Source organism: Balaenoptera acutorostrata, chromosome 6, assembly GCF_949987535.1.
Source record: "Balaenoptera acutorostrata chromosome 6, mBalAcu1.1, whole genome shotgun sequence".
NCBI classification, from domain to species: Eukaryota; Metazoa; Chordata; class Mammalia; order Artiodactyla; family Balaenopteridae; genus Balaenoptera; species Balaenoptera acutorostrata.
Window position 1 is genome coordinate 11,014,607 of NC_080069.1, and position 26,027 is coordinate 11,040,633.

Below are 26,027 nucleotides of genomic sequence, written 5' to 3' on the forward strand. Positions count from 1 at the left end.
TAAAGAGGAACCAAGCAATGATGAAAAACACAATAAATGAAATCAAAAATACTCTAGATGGGATCAATAGTAGAATAACTGAGGCAGAAGAAAGGATAAGTGACCTGGAAGATAAAATGGTGGAAATAACTACTACAGAGCAGGATAAAGAAAAAAGAATGAAAAGAACTGAGGACAGTCTCAGGGACCTCTGGGACAACATTAAACGTGCCAACATTCGAATTATAGGGGTACCAGAAGAAGAAGAGAAAAAGAAAGGGACTGAGAAAATTTTTGAAGAGATTATAGTTGAAAACTTCCCTAATATGGGAAAGGAAATAGTTAATCAAGTCCTGGAAGCACAGAGAGTCCCATACAGGATAAACCCAAGGAGGAACACGCCAAGACACATATTAATCAAACTGTCAAAAATTAAATATAAGGAAAACATATTAAAGGCAGCAAGGGAAAAAAAACAAATAACACACAAGGGAATCCCCATAAGGTTAACATCTGATCTATCAGCAGAAACTCTGCAAGCCAGAAGGGAGTGGCAGGATATACTTAAAGTGATGAAGGAGAAAAACCTACAACCAAGATTACTCTACCCAGCAAGGATCTCATTCAGATTCGATGGAGAAATTAAAACCTTTACAGACAAGCAAAAGCTGAGAGAGTTCAGCACCACCAAACCAGCTTTACAACAAATGCTAAAGGAAATTCTCTAGGCAAGAAACACAAGAGAAGGAAAACACCTACAATAACAAACCCAATACATTTAAGAAAATGGGAATAGGAACATACATATCGATAATTACCTTGAATGTAAATGGATTAAATGCTCCCACCAAAAGACACAGGCTGGCTGAATGGATACAAAAACAAGACCCATATATATGCTATCTACAAGAGACCCACTTCAGACCTAGAGACACATACAGACTGAAAGTGAGGGGATGGAAAAAGATATTCCATGCAAATGGAAATCAAAAGAAAGCTGGAGTAGCAATTCTCATATCAGACAAAATAGACTTTAAAATAAAGACTATTACAAGAGACAAAGAAGGACACTATATAATGATCAAGGGATCGATCCAAGAGGAAGGTATAACAATTGTAAATATTTATGCACCCAACATAGGAGCACCTCAATACATAAGGCAAATACTAACAGCCATAAAAGGGGAAATTGACAGCAACACAATCATAGTAGGGGACTTTAACACCCCACTTTCACCAATGGACAGATCATCCAAAATGAAAATAAATAAGGAAACACAAGCTTTAAATGATACATTAAACAAGATGGACTTAATTGATATTTATAGGACATTCCACCCAAAAACAACAGAATACACATTTTTCTCAAGTGCTCATGGAACATTCTCCAGGATAGATCATATCTTGGGTCACAAATCAAGCCTTGGTAAATTTAAGAAAATTGAAATCGTATCAAGTATCTTTTCCGACCACAACGCTATGAGACTAGATATCAATTACAGGAAAAGATCTGTAAAAAATACAAACACATGGAGGCTACACAATACATTACTTAATAATGAAGTGATTACTGAAGAAATCAAAGGGGAAATCAAAAAATACCTAGAAACAAATGACAATGGAGACACGACGACCCAAAACCTATGGGACGCAGCAAAAGCAGTGCTAAGAGGGAAGTTTATAGCAATACAAGCCTACCTCAAGAAACAGGAAACATCTCGAATAAACAACCTAACCTTGCACCTAAAGCAATTAGAGAAAGAAGAACAAAAAAACCCCAAAGCCAGCAGAAGGAAAGAAATTATAAAGATCAGGTCAGAAATAAATGAAAAAGAAATGAAGGAAACAATAGCAAAAATCAATGAAACTAAAAGCTGGTTCTTTGAGAAGATAAACAAAATTGATAAACCATTATCCAGACTCATCAAGAGAAAAAGGGAGAAGACTCAGATCAATAGAATTAGAAATGAAAAAGGAGAAGTAACCACTGACACTGCAGAAATACAAAAGATCATGAGAGATTACTACAAGCAACTATATGCCAATAAAATGGACAACCTGGAAGAAATGGACAGATTCTTAGAAATGCACAAACTGCCGAGACTGAACCAGGAAGAAATAGAAAATATGAACAGACCAATCACAAGCACTGAAATTGAAACTGTGATTAAAAACCTTCCAACAAACAAAAGCCCAGGACCAGATGGCTTCACAGGGGAATTCTATCAAACATTTAGAGAAGAGCTAACACCTATCCTTCTCAAACTCTTCCAAAATATTGCAGAGGGAGGAACACTCCCAAACTCATTCTACGAGGCCACCATCACCCTGATACCAAAACCAGACAAAGATGTCACAAAGAAAGAAAACTACAGGCCAATATCACTGATGAACATAGATGCAAAAATCCTCAACAAAATACTAGCAAACAGAATCCAACAGCACATTAAAAGGATCATACACCATGATCAAGTGGGGTTTATCCCAGGAATGCAAGGATTCTTCAATATACGCAAATCAATCAATGTGATACACCATATTAACAAATTGAAGGAGAAAAACCATATGATCATCTCAATAGATGCAGAGAAAGCTTTCGACAAAATTCAACACCCATTTATGATAAAAGCCCTGCAGAAAGTAGGCATAGAGGGAACTTTCCTCAACATAATAAAGGCCATATATGACAAACCCACAGCCAACATTGTCCTCAATGGTGAAAAACTGAAACCATTTCCACTAAGATCAGGAACAAGACAAGGTTGCCCACTCTCACCACTATTATTCAACATAGTTTTGGAAGTGTTAGCCACAGCAATCAGAGAAGACAAAGAAATAAAAGGAATCCAAATCGGAAAAGAAGAAGTAAAGCTGTCACTATTTGCAGATGACATGATACTATACATAGAGAATCCTAAAGATGCTACCAGAAAACTCCTAGAGCTAATCAATGAATTTGGTAAAGTAGCAGGATACAAAATTAATGCACAGAAATCTCTTGCATTTCTATACACTAATGATGAAAAATGTGAAAGTGAAATTAAGAAAACACTCCCATTTACCATTGCAACAAAAAGAATAAAATATCTAGGAATAAACCTACCTAAGGAGACAAAAGACCTGTATGCAGAAAATTATAAGACACTGATGAAAGAAATTAAAGAGGATACAAATAGATGGAGAGATATACCATGTTCCTGGATTGGAAGAATCAACATTGTGAAAATGACTCTACTACCCAAAGCAATCTACAGATTCAATGCAATCCCTATCAAACTACCACTGGCATTTTTCACAGAACTAGAACAAAAAATTTCACAATTTGTATGGAAACACAAAAGACCCCGAATAGCCAAAGCAATCTTGAGAACGAAAAATGGAGCTGGGGGAATCAGGCTCCCTGACTTCAGACTATATTACAAAGCTTCAGTAATCAAGACAGTTTGGTACTGGCACAAAAACAGAAATATAGATCAATGGAACAGGATAGAAAGCCCAGAGATAAACCCACACACATATGGTCACCTTATCTTTGATAAAGGAGGCAAGCATATACAGTGGAGAAAAGACAGCCTCTTCAATAAGTGGTGCTGGGAAAATTGGACAGGAACATGTAAAAGTATGAAATTAGAACACTCCCTGACACCATGCACAAAAATAAACTCAAAATGGATTAAAGACCTAAGTGTAAGGCCAGACACTATCAAACTCTTAGAGGAAAACATAGGCAGAACACTCTATGACATACATCACAGCAAGATTCTTTTTGACCCAGCTCCCAGAGAAATGGAAATAAGAACACAAATAAACAAATGGGACCTAATGAAACTGAAAAGCTTTTGCACAGCAAAGGAAACCATAAACAAGACCAAAAGACAACCCTCAGAATGGGAGAAAATATTTGCAAATGAAGCAACTGACAAAGGATTAATCTCCAAGATTTACAAGCAGCTCACGCAGCTCAATAACAAAAAAACGAACAACCCAATCCAAAAATGGGCAGAAGATCTAAATAGACATTTCTCCAAAGGAGATATACAGATGGCCTACAGACACATGAAAGAATGCTCAACATCATTAATCATTAGAGAAATGCAAATCAAAACTACAATGAGATATCATCTCACACCGGTCAGAATGGCCATTATCAAAAAATCTAGAAACAATAAATGCTGGAGAGGGTGTGGAGGAAAGGGAACACTTTTGCACTGCTGGTGGGAATGTAAATTGATACAGCCACTATGGAGAACAGTATGGAGGTTCCTTAAAAAACTACAAATAGAACTACCATACGACCCAGCAATCCCACTACTGGGCATATACCCTGAGAAAACCATAGGTCAAAAAGAGTCATGTACCAAAATGTTCATTGCAGCTCTATTTACAATAGCCAGGACATGGAAGCAACCTAAATGTCCATCGACAGATGAATGGATAAAGAAGATGTGGCACATATATACAATGGAATATTACTCAGCCATAAAAAGAAATGAAATGGAGGTATTTGTAATGAGGTGGATGGAGTTAGAGTCTGTCATACAGAGTGAAGTAAGTCAGAAAGAGAAAAACAAATACAGTATGCTAACACATATATACGGAATCTAAGGGGAAAAAAAAAAAAAAAAGGCCATGAAGAACCTAGTGGCAAGACGGGAAGAAAGACACAGACCTACTAGAGAATGGACTTGAGGATATGGGGAGGGGGTGGGGTGAGATGTGACAGGGTAAGAGAGTGTCATGGACATATATACACTACCAAATGTAAAATAGATAACTAGTGGGAAGCAGCTGCATAGCACAGGGAGATCAACTCGGTGCTTTGTGACCACCCAGAGGGGTGGGATGGGGAGGGTGGGAGGGAGGGAGATGCAAGAGGGAAGAGAAATGGGAACATATTGTATATGTATAACTGATTCACTTTGTTAAAAAGCAGAAGCTAACACACTATTGTAAGGCAATTATACTTCAATAAAGATGTTTAAAAAAAAAACAAAAAACAAACCAAACAACCCAATTAGGAATAGGGCAAAAGATCTGAAGAGACACTTCACCAAAGAAGATGCACTGAAGGCAAAATAAGTGTATGAGAAGATACTCAACATCGTATGTCATTCAGGAATTGCAAATTAAAGCAATGAGATATCACTACATACCTAAGAGAATGGCCAAAATCCAGAGCACTGACAACACCAAATGCTGACGAGCTTGTGGAGCAACAGGAACTCTCATTTACTGTTGATGGAATGCAAAACAGTGCAGCCACTTTGGAAGACAGTTGGGCAATTTCTTACAAAGCTAAACGTAGTCTGACCATATGATCCAGCAATCATGCTCCTAGGTATTTATTTACGCAAATGAGTTTGAAAACTTTTGTGTATGCAAAAACCTTCAAACAAATGTTTATCGTAGCTTTGTCCACTATAATTGCCAAAAATTGGAAGCAACCAAGATGTCCTTCAATACGTGTGTGGATAAACAAATTGTGGCACACTCAGACAATGGAATATTATTCAGTGCTAAAAAGAAATGAGCTATCAAGCCACTAATAGGACATAGCATAACCTTAAATGCCCACTGCAAAGTAACAGAAGCCAATATGAAAAGGCTACAAAACATACTGATTCCAACTATATACCATTCTAGGAAAGGCAAAACTACAGAAACAGTAAATAGATCACTAGTTGAGAGAGGTATGAAACAGAGGAAATGATGAGGGAAGTTTTAGGACAGTGAAACTATTCCATATGATACTGTAACAGTGGATGTGAAATTATGCATTTGGTAAAACCCACAGAATGTACAACACTGTGAGTGACCCCAGTGTAAACTACAGGCTTTGGTTAATAATAAGAGAGCAATATTGGTTCATCAATTATAACAAATATGTCAAGCCAATGCAAGGTATTAATAATAGGGCAACCTGGGGAAGGGGGAAGGGAAGTATATGGGAACTCTGTGCTTTCTGCTCAATTTTTCTGTACACCTAAAGCTGCTCTATAAAAAAATATAAACAAAGCACTACAGTAACAGCAGAAGTAAAAGCATGGAGGTTAGTGGGCATATATCTGGAGAAAACTATAATTCAAAAAGATACATGCACTCCAATGTTCATTGCAGCACTATTTACAATAGCCAAGACATGGAAACAACCTAAATGTCCATCAACAGATGAATGGATAAAGAAGATGTGGTACATATACACAGCGGAATATTAGCCATAAAAAATAATGAAATAATGCCATTTGCAGCAACGTGGATGGACCTGGAGATTATAATACTAAGTCAGTCAGAAAGAGATAAATATATGATATTGCATATATGTGAAATCTAAATTATGACACAAGTGAACTTATCTACAAAACAGAAGCAGACTCACAGACACAGAGAACAGACTTGTGGTTGCCAAGGGGGAGGCATGGTGGGGGAAGGATGGATTGGGATTTCAGGATTAGTAGATGCAAACTATTATATATAGAATGGATAAACAGCAAGGTCCTACTGTATAGCACAGGGAACTATATTCAATATCCTGTGATAAACCATAATGGAAAAGAATATGAAAAAGAATGTATATGTGTATAACTTAATCACACATTTGCCATACAGTAGAAATTAACACAACATCGTAAATCAACTATACTTCAGTAAAATAAATTTTTTAAAAAGCATAGAGGTTAGGATGCATAGCAGCTAGGGAATGACAATCAGCTGTGTTCTTTTGATATTTTTAATAGTCACTCTGGTGACACTGCAGAAAATGGATTTGGTGCAGGTAAGACAAAGTAGGCCCATTAGGAAATGACTAAAACAATCTAAACAAGAAATAATAAAGGCCAAAACGTTCCTTCCAGTGGTGGTAGGAATGGACAATGCGTTTCGCATCTTTTAGAAACTGAGTGGATGGGGGCACCATTAGCTAAGGTGGACAAGGAAGATGGACGAGCAAGCCTGAGGTTTTGGTTATGCTATACTTAAGGGAATACTTACAGGCAGTCAAAGGAGAAATGTCTAACAGGCAATTTGACATGGATGTGAAGCTTGGGGAGAAGTCGGAGCTACGAGTCAGCATATGGCAATACTTAAAAACATCAATGGATGAGATCACCAAAGAAAGCATGTATGACACTAAAAGCAGTTGGCCCAGGACCACAGAAAACATCAATTTTTAGAGGGAAGCAGAACAAGAGTAGCTGTCAAAGAAAGAAACGATCTGAGGTAGGAGGAAGACAGAGAGAATGGAATTATGAAAGCCAAGTGCATTTGTCAGGTTGAAACATTGCTAAACCTTTGTCTGCATGGTGGCAAGCCCACACACAATGCTGAAAAGTGAAAATCCAAGACTTATCCATAAAGCATGTTATTTAGGGATATGGAAGTAAATGCCAAGAAATCAGCTAAGACCTAAAAGTGGTTGCCCTGGGGGAACAGTGGCGGGGGAATGGGAGGTGAGGGGTTTGGACCTACTAGTTTTTCTGAGTCTTTTATACTAGGTACAAACAAACAAACAAACCCCAAACACTTAAGTACAAAGGAGAAGAGACTAGGATAGGTGGTACATTGTGTGTGAAAGTTCTGGGGTTTAATTAGTCACAAATATATGATCCAGGAGATACGGCTACTCAGCAAGTCATTATAAGCTGCATTTACTAGAAGTACAATATCCCCATCCAAACAACAGACTGAACTTCTTAGATCACATCAGGAACACAGCATTCGCTTCTGGGTACCATGTTTTAAGAGGGTCTAAATCCTAGCAATTCTTCCCTCACGTCTCTCACACTCATCCTTTTTATCCTGGAGGCCCTACCTTGATTCAGGCTCTTAACACTTCACACCTAGGTCAAACCAAGAGTATCCCAACTGGTTCTTTTGGCTCCAAGCTACCCTACATCTTGTAGGCAAATTAATTTTCTGAAAATCTATTTGGTTCCCATCACTCCCCTTCTCAAAAATCTTTCAGTTTCCTATTATCTGGCTATTTTGCAGGACATTTAAGATCTTTTACAAGTGGATCCCACACTAACTCTTCACCCCAATGTCCTGCTGCTTTCCAAAATGAACTGTCAGCCCCAGTGAGTCTGGTACACTCGTGGTTCCCTGCACACACGCCTCCTACCTCACCTCTACCTCTGTGCCCTAGTTCCTGGGTCCTCCCTCCCATTACTCTCTGAACCTGCTCTTCTCTGCTTATATGGGCACCATTTATATGTTAGTCAAGCTCCACGCTTCCTCTTGGGCTTTCCCTAGTCCCTTTTACTGCAGGGACATCTCTGTCCTCTGGACTCCCATATCACTCCCTATGGTGTCAACTGTTTCACAATTACCATATATATTAATAGAACGACTTTGCACTATCAATTAACTTTTCAAAATACCTTTTATAAGTATCAATCTTATAAGCCACAAGCTGAAGATGGCCAACAATACTGGTCATCTTATGATAGTCCCCAAGCATGTAGCTATACTTTTAAAGACAGCAAAAACCAAAACATCATCTACTCCTCTAAGAACAGTGACCTTTGCCCCTCTGTGCCCTCCTAGCATTCTGCACGTGTCTCCACTCCAGCACACACCATAGCATATGGATTTTATTAGTCCAAATCCCCCACCTCCACCTCACTACCCGGGTGTTACATGGAGGCAGGGATCTGTGGTGGAAGAGATACACAATCAATCTTTGATGAATTGAATCACTCACCCCACTGGCAGTTCTGATGGGTTTTGCCTTTAACTTGGGGACCAAGACCTTTCGATACTGAGGTGGGACTGCAGCAATGATATCCACCAGGCGGGGCTGTGCGGAAAGACCATATTTGGCAGCTGTCCTGGTTTTCACCCTGAAAGTAAAGCATCTAGCATTATCAAAACCACAATATTTCAAGGACAAGCTACCAAAAGGATAACCTATAAATAACATCATCAACTCCCATCACTCCCCTATCCCTTCACCAGATGACAACAGTGGTTTTAACATTTGTAACTATCAGGGAACTAGAACAAAATTCATGACTTCTTGTTCTCCAGAGTACCAGAAAGACAACCAGATGACTACGGGGCGGGGGGGGGGCCCAGGACAGTGATACAGTGTAGGTCTCGTTCAAAGTAGCGCTCCAGCTTCGAAGGATTCTACCCTTTTCTCAGCTTCCACGCTACTACATTTGGGATCACATTAATTCTGTCGTGGGGGACTGTTCAGTACATTGTACGATGTCTGGCAGCATCCTTGGCCTCTACCCACTGGCACCTCTTTCCGTTGTAACAACCAAAACTGTCTCCAGACATTGCCAAATGACTTGGGGGCGGGGATGGTCATGCCTGGTTGCAAAGCACTGCCTCAGGCCAACAAAACAAAACAAAACAATTTAAAGCAAAGCTATGCAGAACCAAATAGGAAATAAAGTAGATATATTTTTAAAGCTTTAAAAGTTTTAAAACTTTTTCTAATACAAAATATTATATAAAGAACAGAACAATAAAACATATAAATATACTCTAACAATTATAAAACAATCACTCATGTAACCACATTCCAAGAAAGAGAATATGATCAGCACTTCAAAAGACCCGTTTGCCCCTTCCTGACCGTAACCCTATCCCTAACCCCCGGAAGTAACCTTTATTCCAACTAATAATTCCTCACTTTCCTCTATAATTTAGCAATTTTTCCTTCCTTTGTGGCTGCTAACCAAATCCTAATAGTCACTTTATCTTCTCACTTTAATCCATCTAGAAATATTATGGGGTGTTCAAATCATTTCAACAAATGGTTACTGAGTACCTGATAGGTACAAGAGACTACCTAAGTACTTGGTACGTCAGGAGGTGTAAGGCATAGCTGTTTCGTGCTCTATGTTCGCATGGTTGCAGACAGGCACACACAAAAATAAATCTACAAGTAATAAAAACATACGTATCAATAATAAAACACACACACAACAATGAGTGATTCCAGAGCTAAAGAGAGGAACTCAATGTGTGCTGGGGACATACTGAAAGAAAATGGGCACAGAAAAAAGAGTAGACTTCAGACAGGCAATAAAGACACAGAGATGACACTGAGAGCCGACAGGCTGGCTTACGTGAAGATGCAAAAACAGGAGAGTACAGATTTTAAGAAATATGAGTAGACCAACTTAACAGAAAGCGGAAGGTTTTCAATATGAAGATACAGAAGTTTAAAAAGTTGGAAAAGTAAGTTGAAGCCACACCGAGAGGCCTTACATAATGGGCTGAGGAATCTGTGTTTAATTCCACAAGCACTGGGAACGTGCTGAAAGTTCCTGCACAGGGAAAGGACGAAGGAAAATTAATCCAGCAAGACAGTAAAAAGGACTGAAAGCATAAACTACTGCAGGAGTCTAGACTTAAGTTTAAAAAGGAATGGAAGAGGAAGTTGGTGGTGAACATGAAAGAGAGTTATAATGAAGAAGCAGTAGGCAAAATTTTGATCTAAGTGGACCCAAGGGAAAAGATTCAAAGATGACACTAGAGTTTCAAACCTGGGTGAAGGTTAAAACAATTAGGCAAAGAGGACATCTGAGTAGGGGCTGGTTTTAAAGAAGATGATAGCTTTAGCTTTAGATGTGCTAAATTAAAGAGAATGACAAAAACATACAAGAAGTAGAAATGTTCATATGTTCATGAGAAACAAAAGATTTGTATAATTAGAGGTATAGCCAAGAAAGATGGGGAAAAAAAAAACACTGCTAAACACATGGTAGAAAAACCAATAAAATATGTCTTCATGGTAAAAAAGAATAGTTACTAATTTATTCTTTAGCAAATGTTATCAAGCACAACGTTCCAAGGAAGGGATATAACATTGTAGTATCTCAAGTACCAGAAGACAGGGTCTAAAAAAATGTCATGTGCGTAGTGACTAGACCATTGACGACCTGGGGATGGGGGGAGAACCCTTTCACTAGAGCAGATCTATATCACAAATATATAGTAAATAAATAGATGCAGAGAGGAAAGACCACTCTTATTTGAGGATGTAGCAAAGTCAAAGCTGAACATGGTTGTGGAGAGGAAGTGGATGAACGTGTCCAGGAGGTTCTAAAGTAGGGAAAGGCTGGATTGGATCCAAGGCCCCAAAGAGAGGGCTTCCCTGGAAGAGAGCTACCACCTCTCTGAGACGACAGGGAAGAGAGGAAGGATGTGAAGTGAGAGTGCACAGCAGGACAGCGCCTGGGCTCTGGAGACAGATGACCTGATTCTAAATCCCAGCTCTGCCAATCACCAGTTATTTACTCCTGAACAAATTATTTAACCTTTCTCTGTCTCAGAGGACCCATCTGTCAAATGAGGTAAATACCTACCTCATATAGTGTTTGAGAGGATCAGCTGAGCCAATACATTTAACATACTACTAACAGTGACCGGAATACCGTAAGCGCCCAAGAAATGTTAGAAACTATTAATATTATAAGGCTATAAGGCAATTTTGCCATAAATAATCGATAGGGCAGGGCAGAAAGCTAAATTCTCAACTAAAACATGAAACATGAGATAGAACCAGTAGCAGCTGATAATTTCATAAAAGAGATCTACTACCCAAGAACAAGATTACCTTCTTTTTTATAGGTCCACTTACTTATTTAGATCGATGTCTTTCCCCTGTTCATGGGCTTCAATTAGTTGTTTAATAACATCTCCTATGGTCAGCATCATAAGCTCAGCAGGGCTGAGATTTCCTGAAAAGATAATATTTGACACTAAAAAAAAATCATATTATTCAGTAAAGGTTTTTGTATTTATTAGTTTTCCTTCCAAAATCATTCCAATCATGTCAAAATGATAGCTCAAGTACACAAGACACTACTGTTTACAATTTGATCATATATTTTATATCTTTAATTTTAAAACAAACCTGGCTTCACCTATATATGGGAAGAGTTCACGTTAGAAGCATATACACCTCAAGAATGATAGATGCAGGAAAGAGTAGAGACAAACATGAGGAAAAAGAACCTAATCACACAGGAAAGGACCAAAGTAGTTAAAGCAGCTTCCCTTTATCTCCAGATTGGTAATCACATTTAGATGAATTATTTCATCTGATTCTCAGAACACAGTGAGGTGGATGGAACAAGAATATTTGCCTGTCCCATAAAAATGTTACCAAGGGGTGAAGTTGAAACTCAAACCCAGGTATCCGCAGAAGTAATGTTAATACTATTTTGAAATACAAAGCAATGTAGTACTATTTTGAAATACAAAGACATGGGTCTGTACGTGCCTAGGGATCTTAACACATCTGTAAAATATAGTCTGTCTGCCATCGCAACATTCTCCTGGCAACTGAGGCCGCCCTTCTCTAAAAGGCAACAGCAGAAGCTGACATGTTCTTACATGACCCCATCCCCCCAGTTAAAGTTGACTGGTTCAAGGATGGGCACCTATCCAGGTCCGGCCAATCTGAGCTCTTTTTCTCAAGGCAAAAGACACCAGTCCCTCTCCAGTGATAAAAAGCTGTGAGATTTCAGCTTGGGAGCTACTAGCAAGCCTGCCTCCTGCCTGCAGAGAAAGCTGGTGTGCAAAGATAATGATGTCATCAGAGAGAAACGCAGATGAGAAAGCCCTGGCGCTCACGGAGCCCTTTCATTTACTTTATCTCATTTGAAACCTCACAACACTGGAAGGTAGGTATTGTTACATTTCACAGATGTGAAAAATTAAGGCAAGTTAAGACATAATTGTAAATGGCATAGTTAAGACTCAAATCCAGGTCTCTGCTCCGCAACTTACATGCTTTTTCCCACTGTACCAAGCCACGTCTAATTTAATGAGGTAAAGCTAACACATACAAAACAATTTGAGAGAAAAAGAAGTCCATCTATAATCAAAGGCTAAGTGCTTTCTAAACCATGTAACTCAGCCCTTCAGAGTTCTACAAAGGTGCCTGAGGGGCCATGTAACAGAGGTAGGGCTGGTGGTGATTAAGGTAAAGGAGGAAGGGGAGGGAGAGGGAGGCTCTCTTTCTCCATTTCAACCAAAGCCGCTTGGCTTTCATCTGCTTATATGCTGAAGTTCTGCATAAGAATTTATTTGGAGGGGGAAAAGGTGATTCGGGTGATAAAAATACAGGCAGACCTCAGAGATACTGCAGGTTTGGTTCCAGACCATCACAATAAATCAAATACTGCAATAAAGCAAGTCACACGAATTTTTTTTGGTTTCCCAGTGCATATAAAAGCTATGTTTACACTGTACTGCAGTCTGTTAAGTGTGCAAGAGCATTATGCCTTAAAAAAAAAAAACCTTTATTAAAAAATACCTTATTGCTAAACAATGCTAACCATCATCTGAGCCTTCAGCAAATCATAATCTTTTTGCTGGTGGAGGGTCCTGCCTCGATGTTAGCTACCAAACTGATCAGGGTGGGTGGCTGCTGAAGGCTGGGCGGCCGTGGCAATTTCTTAAAATAAGACCACAGTGAAGTGTGCCTCATCCATTGACTCTTCCTTTCATGAACGATTTCTCTGTAGCAGGCAATGCTGATTGACAGCACTGTACCCACAGAACTTTCAAAACTGGAGTCAATCCTCTCAAACCCTACTGCTGCTGCATCAACTAAGTTTAACGTAATATTCTAAATTTTTAATTGTAGTTTCAACAATCTTCATAGCATCTTCACCGGGAGTAGATTCCATCTCAAAAAACCGCTTTCTTTGCTCATCCGCAAGAAGCAACTCCTCATCCATTAGTTTCATCATGAGATTGCGGCAATTCAGTCCCAACTTCAGGCTCCACTTTCAATTCTAGTTCTCCTATTTCCACCACATCTGCAGCTACTTCCTCCAATCAAGTCTTAAACCCCTCAAAGTCATCCATGAGGGTTGGAATCAACTTCTTTTAAACTCCTATTAATGTTGATATTTTGACCTCTTCCCATGAATCACGAATGTTCTTAATGGCATCTAGAATGGTGAATCCTTTCCAAGTAGGTTTTCAATTGACTTTGCCCAGGTCCCTCAGAGGAATCACTATCTATGGCAGCTATAGCCTTACAAAATGTATTTCTTAAATAATAAGACTTGAGAGTCGAAATGACTCCTTGATCAGGCCACACAATGGATGTTGTGTCAGCAGGCATGAAAGCAACATTAATCTTGTACGTCTCCATCAGAGCTCTCGGGTGACTAGGTACATTGATGATGAGCAGTAATATTTTGAAAGCAATCTGCTCTCAACAGTGGGGTTAAAATATTCAGTAAACCATGTTGGAAACAGATGGGCTGCCATCCAGGCTTTGTTCCATTTAGAGAGCACAGGCAGAGTAGATTTAGCATAATTCAGAATGGTAAAGGAACATTGGCTTCAACTTAAAAGTCACCAGCTGCATTAGCCCCTAACAAGAGAGTCAGACTGTCCTCTGAGGCTTTGAAGCCAGGCACTGACTTCTCCCTAGTTATGAAAGTTCTAGATGGCATCTTCTTCCGATATAAGGCTGTTTGGTCTACATTGAAAATCTGCTGTTTAGTGCAGCCACCTTCACTAATTATCTTATCTTCACTAATTACCTTCTGGATAACTTGCTGCAGCTTCTCCATCAGCACCTGGGGCTTTGCCTTGCATTTATATGCTATGGAGATGGCTTTTTTCCTTAAACATCATGAACCGACCCCTGCTAGCTTCAAACTTTTCTTCTGCAGCTTCCTCAACTCTCTCAGCCTTCAAAGAATTAAAGAGAGTTAGGGCCTTGCTCTGGATTAGGCTTTGGCTTAAGGAAATGCTGCGGCTGGTTGATCTTCTATGCAGGTTACTAAAACCTTCTCCATATCAGCAATAAGGCTGTTTTGCTTTCTTATCATTCATGTATCCACTACAGTATCATTTTCAATTTCCTTCAAGAACTCTGTGTTCACAACTTGGCTAACTGGTGTAAGAGGCCTAGCATTCAGCCTATCTCAGTTTTCGACATGCCTTCCTCACTAAGCATAATCATTTCTAGCTATTGATTTAAAGTGAGAGATGTACGGCTGTTCCTTTTACTTGAACCCTTAAAAGCCACTGTAGGGTTACTAATTGGCCTCACTTCAATATCGCTGTGTCTTAAGGAATAGGGAGGCCTGAGGGGAGGGAGAGATGGGGAAATGGTCAACAGGTAGAGCAGTCAGAACACACACAACATTTATCAATTAAGTTCATCATCTTACGTGGCAATTTGTGGGGCCCCAAAACAATTACAAGAGTAACATCAAAGATCACTGATCACCATAATAAACATAACAATAATGAAAAAGTTTGAAATATTGCGGGAATTACCAAAATGTGACACAGAGACATGAAGTGAGCAAAAATGCTGTTGGAAAAATGGAACTGATAGACTTGCTCAAATGGGTTGCTACAAACCTTCGATTTGTAAAAAACACAGTATCTGCGAAGCGCACTAAAGCTAGGTGCAATAAAACGAGGTATGCGTGAAGATAAAGATTTTAAAAACACTTGTATAGCCCTTGAGTATATCAAGAGTTAACCAGAGAAGTAAATTAGTAAGAAAAGGCTTCGTGGAGGAAATCACACAGGGATCTTTAAAGGGCAGGATTTGGACAAGCAAAACAGAGGGCAATCCAGAAGGAACAATGTTAGGTATAGGAATTACCTATCATCTTTATGTGCAGGAGTACTGCCTAAATAGAATAGAGGCTTTTTGACAGGGTTCAGTAAGAACAAATTACAGGGTACACTGGCTACAAGGCAAAGGCATTTAAATAGGATGCAATACACAGTGGGGAATTATATGTTCTCAAGTTTGGGAGTAAAAAGATGAAAGTAGTGTTTAAAGAAAATAAGTACAGATTGATCCTTGAACACTGGCTTGAACTGCACAAGTCTACTTATATGCACATTTTTTCAAATAAATACAGTACCTGTATTTTTATTTTACAGATCCTTAAATTAACTAAGTGTGGGGAAAAGTTTGTGTTTGAGGACCTGAGTCCTGATTCTATCCAAACTGTTTCAGCTTCCTGCCCTTGGGTGAGTCATTTATCAATTCCTTTGTTTTTCAGGCAGAGATAAGCAACACTCAGAATTTCAACTGTGCAGGGGTCAGTGCCCCCGACCCCCTCCCTCCACTGTTCAAGGGTCAACTGTATACAAAATATACTAAAGAAAAAGAGGATACAAAAAAATGATTCAGAAGATGAAAAGAATACACATCCTCTGGATACTAAGTAAAAGGCTCTTGAAAGGCAACATTGTTAAAACAAAACAAAACAAAAAACAGATTTACAGTAAAAAACTTGGATGACACACTCAGTCCCTAGCTTCCAAACCCTACTGGCTGTGTGATAACGGGAAGATGAATGGCTTCTGAGCTCCCATTTCCTTGTCTGCAAAATGAGGATAATCCATACATATCTTTCACAAGATTCAGTAAGAATCAACAAAAATAATGTATATATGAAAGCCAAAGTATTATTCAAGTATCAGTTCTTAATGAAGGTGGGTTAGGGGGATGGTGGCTAGAATGATGAGGAATAAACTATTTCAAGAAGCAATTTGTATGAGAAGTAACAGGACTTGGTGATAAATGAAGTCAAAAGTTTAAAGCTGGAGAGATGGAGGAGGAGCACGTTAGAGGGAGAAGATGATTAATCAATTAGGGGCATGTAGAATTTGATGCCACAAAGTAACTGAAGGTAACCTGGATACTTGGTGCAGCTGATGCCAAGAGGCACAGTGATTAAGGAACAGATTTTTTTTAAAATTTTATGTTTTGGGGGTTCATAGAGACAGCCTGACAAACCAGTTCCACTTCCTAAATATAATTCTGGGCTAGGAAAGTTACTTAACTCTTTTAATCTCGGCTTCATTTGTGAAAAGGGGACGATATCAGCCTAAGAATTATTAACAAAGGCTCAATAAACGGTAGCCACAGTTATCATAACCACCATTATTATTAGACCGACTGCTCAATTGAGCTTACAGAGATAACACTAGAACCTGTGAGAAAATACTTGAAATTTGACTCCATTCGGCTGAAAAACTAAAGATGGAATTGCTCCACGCTAACTCAGGAGGTAATACAAATGGGAATAACTGCCTAACTGTCCCCCACAGAATCCAAGAATAATTCAGTGGTTTTCTTTCTTTCTTTAACTTAGAACTTTAAAACAATCTCAGATAAAAAAGCACGTGAAACGTGTCGTAAAACGAAACTTAGCAAATTAAGAGTCCGAGAACGTGTTAAATCCACCGACCACGTTAACTTCTTGGAGGGCATACCCTGGACTAGAGCTTTTGTCCCTTATGCAAAAGACACCAAGTGACTGCCAAAAAGGAAGAGTAAGGATAGGTTGGTTCAAAAAGCACAACAGGTGAAACGAGAAAGCAGGGGGCTGGAGGCCACAGACGGACCACAGGTGGTTGGGGAGACTGGATCAGGTAGCGGATTCTCGCGGGAAAAACTGGCTTCAGCATCTGAGGGCCCGGGTTTCGCCCCTTCCCTACCACCGCCCCGTTCCCCCTCCCTTTCGCACCTTTCCGCTTCTGCCTCATCTCTCCGCTGTCGTAGCAGCAGCCACCCCAGACAATGTAGCGCTGCCCACTCGGACCTCTGGGAAAATTGACAGCCACAAAGCAACCCTGTCCTGTCGTAAAATGACGATCAATATATCGTAAAGCTGTTCCCAGAAGACAGCGCGCGCAAAGGGTCCGCCCCGCATCCCAGCAGCTGCTCGTGGAGCTCCGGGAGGCGGGGCAAAGCTGCGGCTCGGGCGAAACAGCCCGGAGTCCAAGGGCTGTAGGGTACCCAGGTCCGAACGCAAGGGCAGCTTGAGCATTAGAAACCGCGACCTGGGCAGCACAGCGACAGGACAGAGCTTATGGACAGAGGCTGTGCCAGGAAACCTAGATAAGGGGGCGGATGTGGGCGGTCTCTAAATAAAGGTGGAGGAGCTCAGGGTGCGTTGCGTCCAGGGTGGCTGGGCGGGAACGTGAGTGGGGATCGCGGGAAACTAGATTCAGAGCCTGGAAGAGACCATGCAGGAATCAAGTAACGATCTGAGGTTCAGGCTCTGACGCCAGTGGATCCCCCTGGTCTCGGATGAATGGCGCGTTATCAGTAACCATCATGAAAGCTCTGGAGGTCTCTCCAGAAAAACGCACACACGCACAAAGTTTTGTAGTGTTTGGAGGCAGGACTTGGAATCATGTTTTCCTGAAACCCGTCCATGATCTCCTTTGTTCATGGACCAGAAATTAAGAACGCCTCTCGTTAACAAAGACAGGAATCTGTGTTGTTTCCAGTTCCTTACTTTCCACTAGAACTGAGGTACCTCCAAGTCTTTGACCTCACCATGACACTGAAACTGTCCTGGTCTTTTGTGACTGCCCAGCAGGACAAATTCAGTAGCATTTATGTGTCCTTATTGTCATCCTAGTACCAAGTGACATAAGTTAGCTACCTAGGAAGTCTTTTATGATAGGACCCTCCACACTCTGAGTTTTTCTTCTGCTTTTTCTCAATCCTGCTGTATATCATCTCAAAATATTGGTGTACCACAGGGATCACTTCTCAGCCTTGTCTTCCCCAACGTGATCCCCAGAGTACCAGAGCTTTTAAACACCATCTGTCTGCTCCCATTTTATATCCAGCTCCAACTTCCTCCCTATTTGACATCTTGTTAGATCTGCATGTCTGATATGTATCGGAAACTTAACATGTCCCAAAAGGAACTCTGCTTTTCTTTTACCTCACACAAGAGAAAGAGATGGGTAGTACATTTGTAGATTTTAACTTATAATTGGAAATGTGATATTTGAGCTAATATTTGATATGCAGATATCTGGGGGAAGAGTATTTCAGACAGAGGGAACACTTAGAGCAATGGTCCTAGGGAGAGAGGATGCCTGGTGTATTCAAGGAAAGTAAGGAGGCCGCTGTCAGTTGAGCAGTGAACCAGGAGAAGTGTAATAGAAGTCAGAGAAGTGATGGGGTGCAATGGGGGACACTGCAGCTCATGTAAGACCTTGTAGGCCAGTGTAAAGCCTTTGCCTTTTACTCTAAGTCACGTGAGGAGCGATTGGAGAGTTTTTAGCAGAGATATAATCTGATTTATAATTTAAAAGTACCTCTATTTGCTGTGTTGAGAATGGACTGTAGTGAGGAAGGGTAGAAGCAGGGAGATCAGTTAGGTGGCTGTTATCATACCTATGCCAGGGATTCCCAAACTTTGAGGCACATGAGAATCACCTGGAGAGAAGTGAAAAATCCTGGTAACCAGGTCACATCCCATACCAATTAAATCAAAATCTCAAGGGGGTGGCAGCCAGGCATTAGTATTTTTTAAGATCCTTGGGTGATTTCAAAATGCAGCAAAGTTTGGGAACCACTGAATGAGGCCAGGGATGATTATGACTTGAATCAGGGTAGTAAGCAGTGGAGGCAGTGAGACGCGAGACGTGTTCTGATTCTGAATACGCTTGGAAGATTTCAACAAGACTTCCGGACAGCCAGATGTGGTATGTGGGAGAAAGACAGGCATCAACATCAGGGGTGACACGGAAGCGTTTGGACTGAGGGACTGGAACCGTGTAGTTGCCCTGAGCTGAAATGGGGAAGATCGTAGGTGGAGTGGGGTTTGGGGGGCGGAGTGTGGGGGCTTAATTTGGATGCACTGGGTTTGGGATGCCTAGTGAGCAGTAAGACACGAAAAACATTGGGGCCGGAGATACTCAACTGAGAGTTGTGGGCATATAGGTGATATTTAAAGCCATGAAACAGGGTGAACGTGGAAAAGAAAGAGAAGAGACCAAAGATTAAGCTTTAAGACCTTCCTTTCTAGTTTACTCCTCTATTATCGGCAGGAAAGAGGAGTAACTAGAAAAGAAGGCTGAGGAGATGCCTCCAGGGAGGTTGGGAAGAAAACTAGGCAAGTGTGGTTCCTGGAAGCCGAGTGGAAAAAGTGTGTTAAGGAGGAGGGAGTGATCCACTGAGTAAAATGCGGCTGATGGGTCAAGAAAGAGGAGGGTTGAAAATTAACTAGGGTCACTGGGGACTTTGACAAGAACAGTTTCATAGAATGGTAGAAGTGAAGGCTTGACTGGAGTGGGTTGATGATTGAAAGGAGAGAGATTTGAGACAGTAAGTTTAGACACAACTCTTGAGGGGGTTTGCCATAAAATACAGATAAATGCGACAGTAGCTGGCAGGGAAACCGGGGTCAGAGGGAGTGTTTGTTAAAATGGAATAAATAACAGCATGTCTGTGTGCCGATGGGAATAATCCAGTGGAGAGTGAAAATTTGATGACCGAAGAGGGGAAAGTACTCTACCTTGTCCTGCGGTTGGAGAGAGCGAGTGGGATCTGGTGCACGAGAGAAGGGATTAGCTTTTGATGGGCACATGCGTAGGTAGTTCATCTGTTTACAGGCTGGAAGGTGGAGCAGGTGAGGCAGATCCTGAGAGGTGGTTGGGTGTGATGGTGGGGCTCTGTGGAAGTTCTCTTTCAATTGCGTCAGTGGTTCCAGTGAGTTCAGTGAAAATTCAGTCTGGTAGTTTGCCCAAACTTCTAACCAAGCATTCAGGACCTAGCATTCAGATGTCCAACAGCAGGTGTCAAGGACCCAGGCAGCTTTAAAAAGGACCAAAATTAATTTCAGTTATTAGGTACTTTAGTAGCACCTCTGATTAAGAATAGTTACCTGTTGAAGCAGAGAAACAGCCAGTAGAGGGAGAGCTAAGCACATATGTCATGAATATAAGGTATGATTTTGCCCAGAGATAAGTAGAAGATCCAACACTAACCATGTTATTCACGCTGATTTTCTTTGTTTTGAACTTTATATTGGTATTTCTATGGTTTTCTTATGGATAAGGCACCCATCTTGCTAAAAGTTCAAAGCAATTTTTAAGACCACATTCTTTTTCACCTTTTTGCTTTCTGAATCCCCACTTTGGGCTAAAAACATACCTACAGTTACCGAAGGTTATCCTAGTAATGACTGACTGTCTTTGAAGGTCAAACACTACCTGAAGCTGCAGGTTAAAAAACATATTTTTCCCCTGTACTTGATGTGATTGTTTGGGTTGTCAGATATAGCAATGTGGAGTAGGTTATGCTTTCTTTTCCTGGACAGCATTTTAAAAATACTTGTTTTTCTGTTTTGTTTTTAAAATATGGATGTAAAATTTAAGTTCCAGAAAGAGTTATTTAAAACTATATGACACTCATTTCTACAATCAAACAATCCAATGTTGTTTGAGTTTTGGTAAATTTCAAGATTGTGTATCAAGAATCAGTTTATCTTCATTATCTCATATTATCCATCTCTCCCAGTTGTCTTGTATTTGGCGGGGGTGGGGGGGGGGTGGGGGGGTGGGGGAGGGGAAACGAGTGCTTTGTCTCTCTTGGGATGGGGGCATTTTTCCTCTCTTGCTCATGTAAGTCAGATCCATCTGAATAATTCTCATCCTCAAAGAAAGAATGCTGCAGGATGGATCCTGCAATCTATTTGGAAGGGAAAAATGACTAACCTGTAGGGATAGGGCAGAGAAGAAAGAATATAAGAGCCCCAGTTCACATACAATTTAAGTTTAAATGAAAGAGGCAAATAGCGTGAATCAATTTCTGAGGGAGGAAGTCATCATAAATAGCCCTCTGATGACAAATTAGTTTCACTTCTGCTTATTTGTAAATGTGGCTTTGTGACTGTGGCTACAAAGGGCTCTATATCCTGGCTGGTTCCACATACCGAGACCAAGGCAAAGAAGCTGCCACTGTCTTCTTTTTGGAATTCTGGAGCTGAAGCAGAAAAAGTGACATCTGGTAAGTTGTTTCTCTTATGCAATTTATGCTGTAACTTATGGTTGATTAAAAAATTAGCTTTAGATTTATAGAAGAATTGAGACGATAGTACAGAGAGTTCCCATAGAACCCACAACCAGTTTCCCCTCTTATCTTACATTAGTATGATGCACTTATTATAATTAATGAACCAACATTTATAATATTATTATTAACTAAAGGCTATCTTTATTCAGATTTTCTTAGCTGTTACCTAATGTCCTTTTTCTGTTTTAGGATCCTATCCAAGACACCGTATGACATTTAGTTGTCATGTCTCCTTAGGCTCCTCTTGGCTGTGACCTTGATTTTGATGACGTTGACAGTTTTGAGGCGTCCTGGTCAGACATTCTGTAGGGCTCACCTCTATTGAGAGTTGTCCTTTTTTTCTCAGGATTAGACTGGAGTTATGGGTTTAGGGAGGAAGATTACAGAGTTAAAAGTCTCATTAACTTTGGCAAGCTTGAGGAAGCAATATGAGAGGATTCAAGTTCATTTCCTTAGAATCCAATAAAGTACGTAATGAAAATATCTGCTTATTTTACTGACCTGTTCGCCTGGGGGGAGAAGGAGTCATGTCATCCCAATGCCTTCTCTATTGTATCTGCCTCCCATGGCTGTGCTTCTAATGTTGCACACATTAGCTGATGTATTAATGCTCAAAACAGAACTCTTTTCCTTTGGGGGTTTGAAGGCCCTTGTTTCACTTTTGCCTCTAAGCTAATGTATTTAAATTGTTCCTTTGGAATGTACCTAGTTTGGAAGAGCAGTGCAATGTCCAATAAAGTGGTTAGGAAATTTTGCCAGCACCAAAGGTATTTAAGATTTAAAAACAGAAAGGAGATAAATCCTAAATGTCATCAACATTCCATCATTTTATTAAGAATCTCCTCCTTGCCCTTATTTTTCATTCTTCAGCTACCTCCCTGTGAGAAGGGGACGAGACTCTACCAAGTGCATAGAACCTTCAAGGTGACTGGTCAATGGGGACAAGAATGGGGGTGTCAGTTTATCAGTTAAGGTGGCATCTGTTCCCCCCAAAATAAATAGACTTTGCCCTGGTAAATATTAGTACTGATTTCTTGTTTAACTGTCTTCACCAAATATTCTGAAAGACAATAACATTTGTACAGATGCATGAGTGTCTGTAGACCAACTATGCATGCAATGTCACATTGAGTCCCCACAATGAACACCAGACATAAGTATATTTAATTCTCATTTTATACGTGGATAAACTGAGGCTCAGAGAGATTAAGTGATTTGTTCAGTGTTACATTGAAATGCCAGAGCAGGATCTCCAAATCCAGGCATTCTAACTCCAAAACCTGAGTACTTCCCACTACACCACTCCCAGTCTGGAATATAAGCTCTGGGTATGGGCACACCTTGCCCATTTTCTTCCCTGATGTGTCCCCAACACCTGTAACAGTGCCTGGCACACAGCCGACACTCAACAGATACTTATTGAACGAATGAATATAATTCCTGCCATTATTAATGACACGCTTCATTCATTCAACAAATATTTATTCAGTGTTTACTAAGCACTGAGCACTTCCCACATTTGTTAAAAGTAGGGAATAAACCAGTGTTAATGATCAAAATGCCCCTTCAAGGAACTTTGCTAATTGAAGCATTTTAATTTTTTCCTATCAGTGTTGCGTTGGGGTGGTGGGTAAGGGACAGAAATGAAAGGAAAACAAGAATCGTGTCGGGAGGGGTTAATGGGAAGCAAGGGAAGGTGGGATGAGATTCTGACTAAAGGAGGAGAAGAAACCTGGATGCTTGTCATTCTTAATAAACACATGCAGTTTGCCTCGGACACGGACTGAAGGCAGTGAAATGTACTACTCGTCCCCCACCTCACCACACACGTACGCACGCACAGACACATACACACCCTGCACACAGTCTGGCTTGTTTTCTTCTGAGGGCATTGAAGAATTTGCAGACAGTAGCTTCAGCTGGAGTCCCTAAGCACAATTTTTATCAAGTTCCCACTCTCCCTGCTACTCAACAGCCTTCACTCCCCGAATGCCTTCATCATGCATTAGAGGGAGCCCCTCATTTGTGGGCACTGTTCCCTCATTCTCCTACTCTTAAGCTCCGGAGACTTTGTTTAAATAGTACCACTTAGAGGCTGCTTGGTGGAATGAAGAGAACACGGAACTTGGACTCACTACATTACCTTGGACAAGTCGCTTCCCCTCTCTGGGCCTCAGTGTCCAAATCTGTAGAAGGGGCTCAAGAACATTATTTAATTCCACTACATGAAGCTGTTCTAGTATAGGAGTGACCGTTGCATTTGTGTCGCCTCTGTTATGTTCTCCTAAGAGAAAAGGCAGTAAGCAAACACAAACAGAAGGAAAGGAGAGCAAGAGAAGCAAGAAAAAGTGTCAATAGTCACAATTATTTGACAGGAAACTGGTTCTGTGCATCCTTCACACATCTAGATAAATATGCAGAGAGTCTCATTTGAAAGATGCTATTCTTAGGCTCAGTGCACATGAATGTAAATAAGTACTAAGAGCAAAACTTAACTGTTAACCACACAGCTGAAATACAAGTGAAATAAACCACACATAAAAAGCTTGCCCGTGTGAGCAATACATTTGGACGTTTTCAATTGCTTCTCTACAGAAACAAATTTTCACAAAAGATACCATTGTTGCTACCTCTCTTTGGTGGAAAGTGGAGCCCAACATAATTTGAGGAAGGACTATGGGTCTTTTGCTCTTCAAAGCAAAATGAACCTGAAATGACCGTAATCTCAGCTATGCTGCTTTTGATTACACAGGAGCCGTAGTTATTGGTAGTCTTGGTTTCCATGGCAAGTGACATTTCAAAATAAGAACTTAATCCTTTTGGCTCCCAACTAAATCAGAGAAAATTCGCACCTTAAGGACTAGTTCAATTTATAGATGGGAAAGCTAAGGCCCAGAGTGGTACAATGATGGGTCTCAAGTCCTATGGTTCCTTTGATTTTGGCAAAGCCAGAACTGGAAACTGCCACACCTGATTTCCAGCTTAATGCCCTTCCCACCGTATCATTTAGTTTAACTCAATGGCTATATACTGAGGGGCTATACCACACTATCCCCTATTAATTGATATGTTTGTCTATAGGTTTTCCTTTGTAAGTGCTTGGCATTTATTTCATTCTGCCTCTTCAGCCTTTTAGTAAATGATCCCTTTCCATTTTCCAGTGTCTTCGTTTATCAATCAAATGGTCCCTTTCTGCCAGTGTTGGAACGTTGGCAGAAGGAATAAATGAAGCAGAATTCACCACAACCACAACTCAAATAATTTCCAGTTTCTCCAAATTTCAGTTAGGGGTCACACATTACTCCTATACTGGTACCATAGGTGCTTTATAGTGGGAGGCTCATGGTTTGGTTTGGTGTCTGCATTGCAAGCAGCTAAACCCAATCTAACCCCAGACAGTTACATGCCAATAACCCTGCGCACTGTTGATTTAATCAGTAAAGGTCCTGTGACCCTGAAGGGAGCCCAAACCACTGCCCACATTCTAGAATTTGGTGAACACGTCTGTTTGTACTCCAAGTCCTCTTCCGTCTTGGACTGAAGGGCCTTAATCTCAGTGTTCAAATGGTGGTAACACGTATCAACTTGTTAGTTCTTTGGGGCTTCATCTGGCTTCTCTATCTGTTCCTGGCATTTGACTAGCAGAATAAGCTGTCCTGAAGGTCTACAGTGGATCTGTCCCCTGGGAGGACCACACATGTTGTTTTGTTTCCAGTGCCCACTGTGATATGATGCCTAACATTTTGCGTGACTATGGCTCATGGAGCTGCTGTCTTCAGAAAACAACAGATCTCCTTCTGAGGGGCAATTCCCATTTCCGCATCTAAAGTTACTGATGACGTTACCATATTTTTTCCTCCTAACTCGCCTAAGTTTTGATGTGGTTTAGCATTTCTAACTCAGCATTTCCAATCAGGAAACTCATGAATTTTAGTGACCTCGTAGAGCCCTCCCACCACCAGCTTTACTGGTGACCATTTCAAGCAAGAACACAGCATCTTGGGATTTAAAGAAGCCTTGAAATCCATCTAGTCCAATGCTATTATTAGGTTGCTATACCAGTAAAGGTTTAGACACCTCTGGGGCAGAAAATTCATTACATTCCATTTTGGACAACTCTGAGTACCAGAGAATGTTCAGCAAAAATGTGCTTTCTTATACTTACTTTACACCTAATGGATCTAGTTCTCCCTGCTTGGGACCA

General features: G+C 40.5%; 1 protein-coding gene across 2 annotated transcripts in view; it reads right to left on the bottom strand.

Annotated features, from left to right (window-relative positions):
• The window catches only part of ELP3 (elongator acetyltransferase complex subunit 3), a 109,407-nt gene extending 91,836 nt beyond the window's left edge, over nucleotides 1–17,571 (bottom strand). Inside the window, exons 1-3 of one of the 2 annotated variants that reach the window (XM_007192723.2) lie at nucleotides 17,469–17,571; nucleotides 11,576–11,675; nucleotides 8,678–8,816 (exon numbers count right to left, since the gene is read on the bottom strand). In XM_007192723.2, the coding sequence (XP_007192785.2) occupies nucleotides 8,678–8,816; nucleotides 11,576–11,675; nucleotides 17,469–17,487 (258 nt within the window). In that variant the 5' untranslated portion in view covers nucleotides 17,488–17,571. Of the gene's footprint in view, nucleotides 1–8,677; nucleotides 8,817–11,575; nucleotides 11,676–17,468 lie in introns of those variants that run through there. The other variant, XM_007192724.2, reaches the window with a different exon arrangement.
• Nucleotides 17,572–26,027: the final 8,456 nt, after the last annotated feature.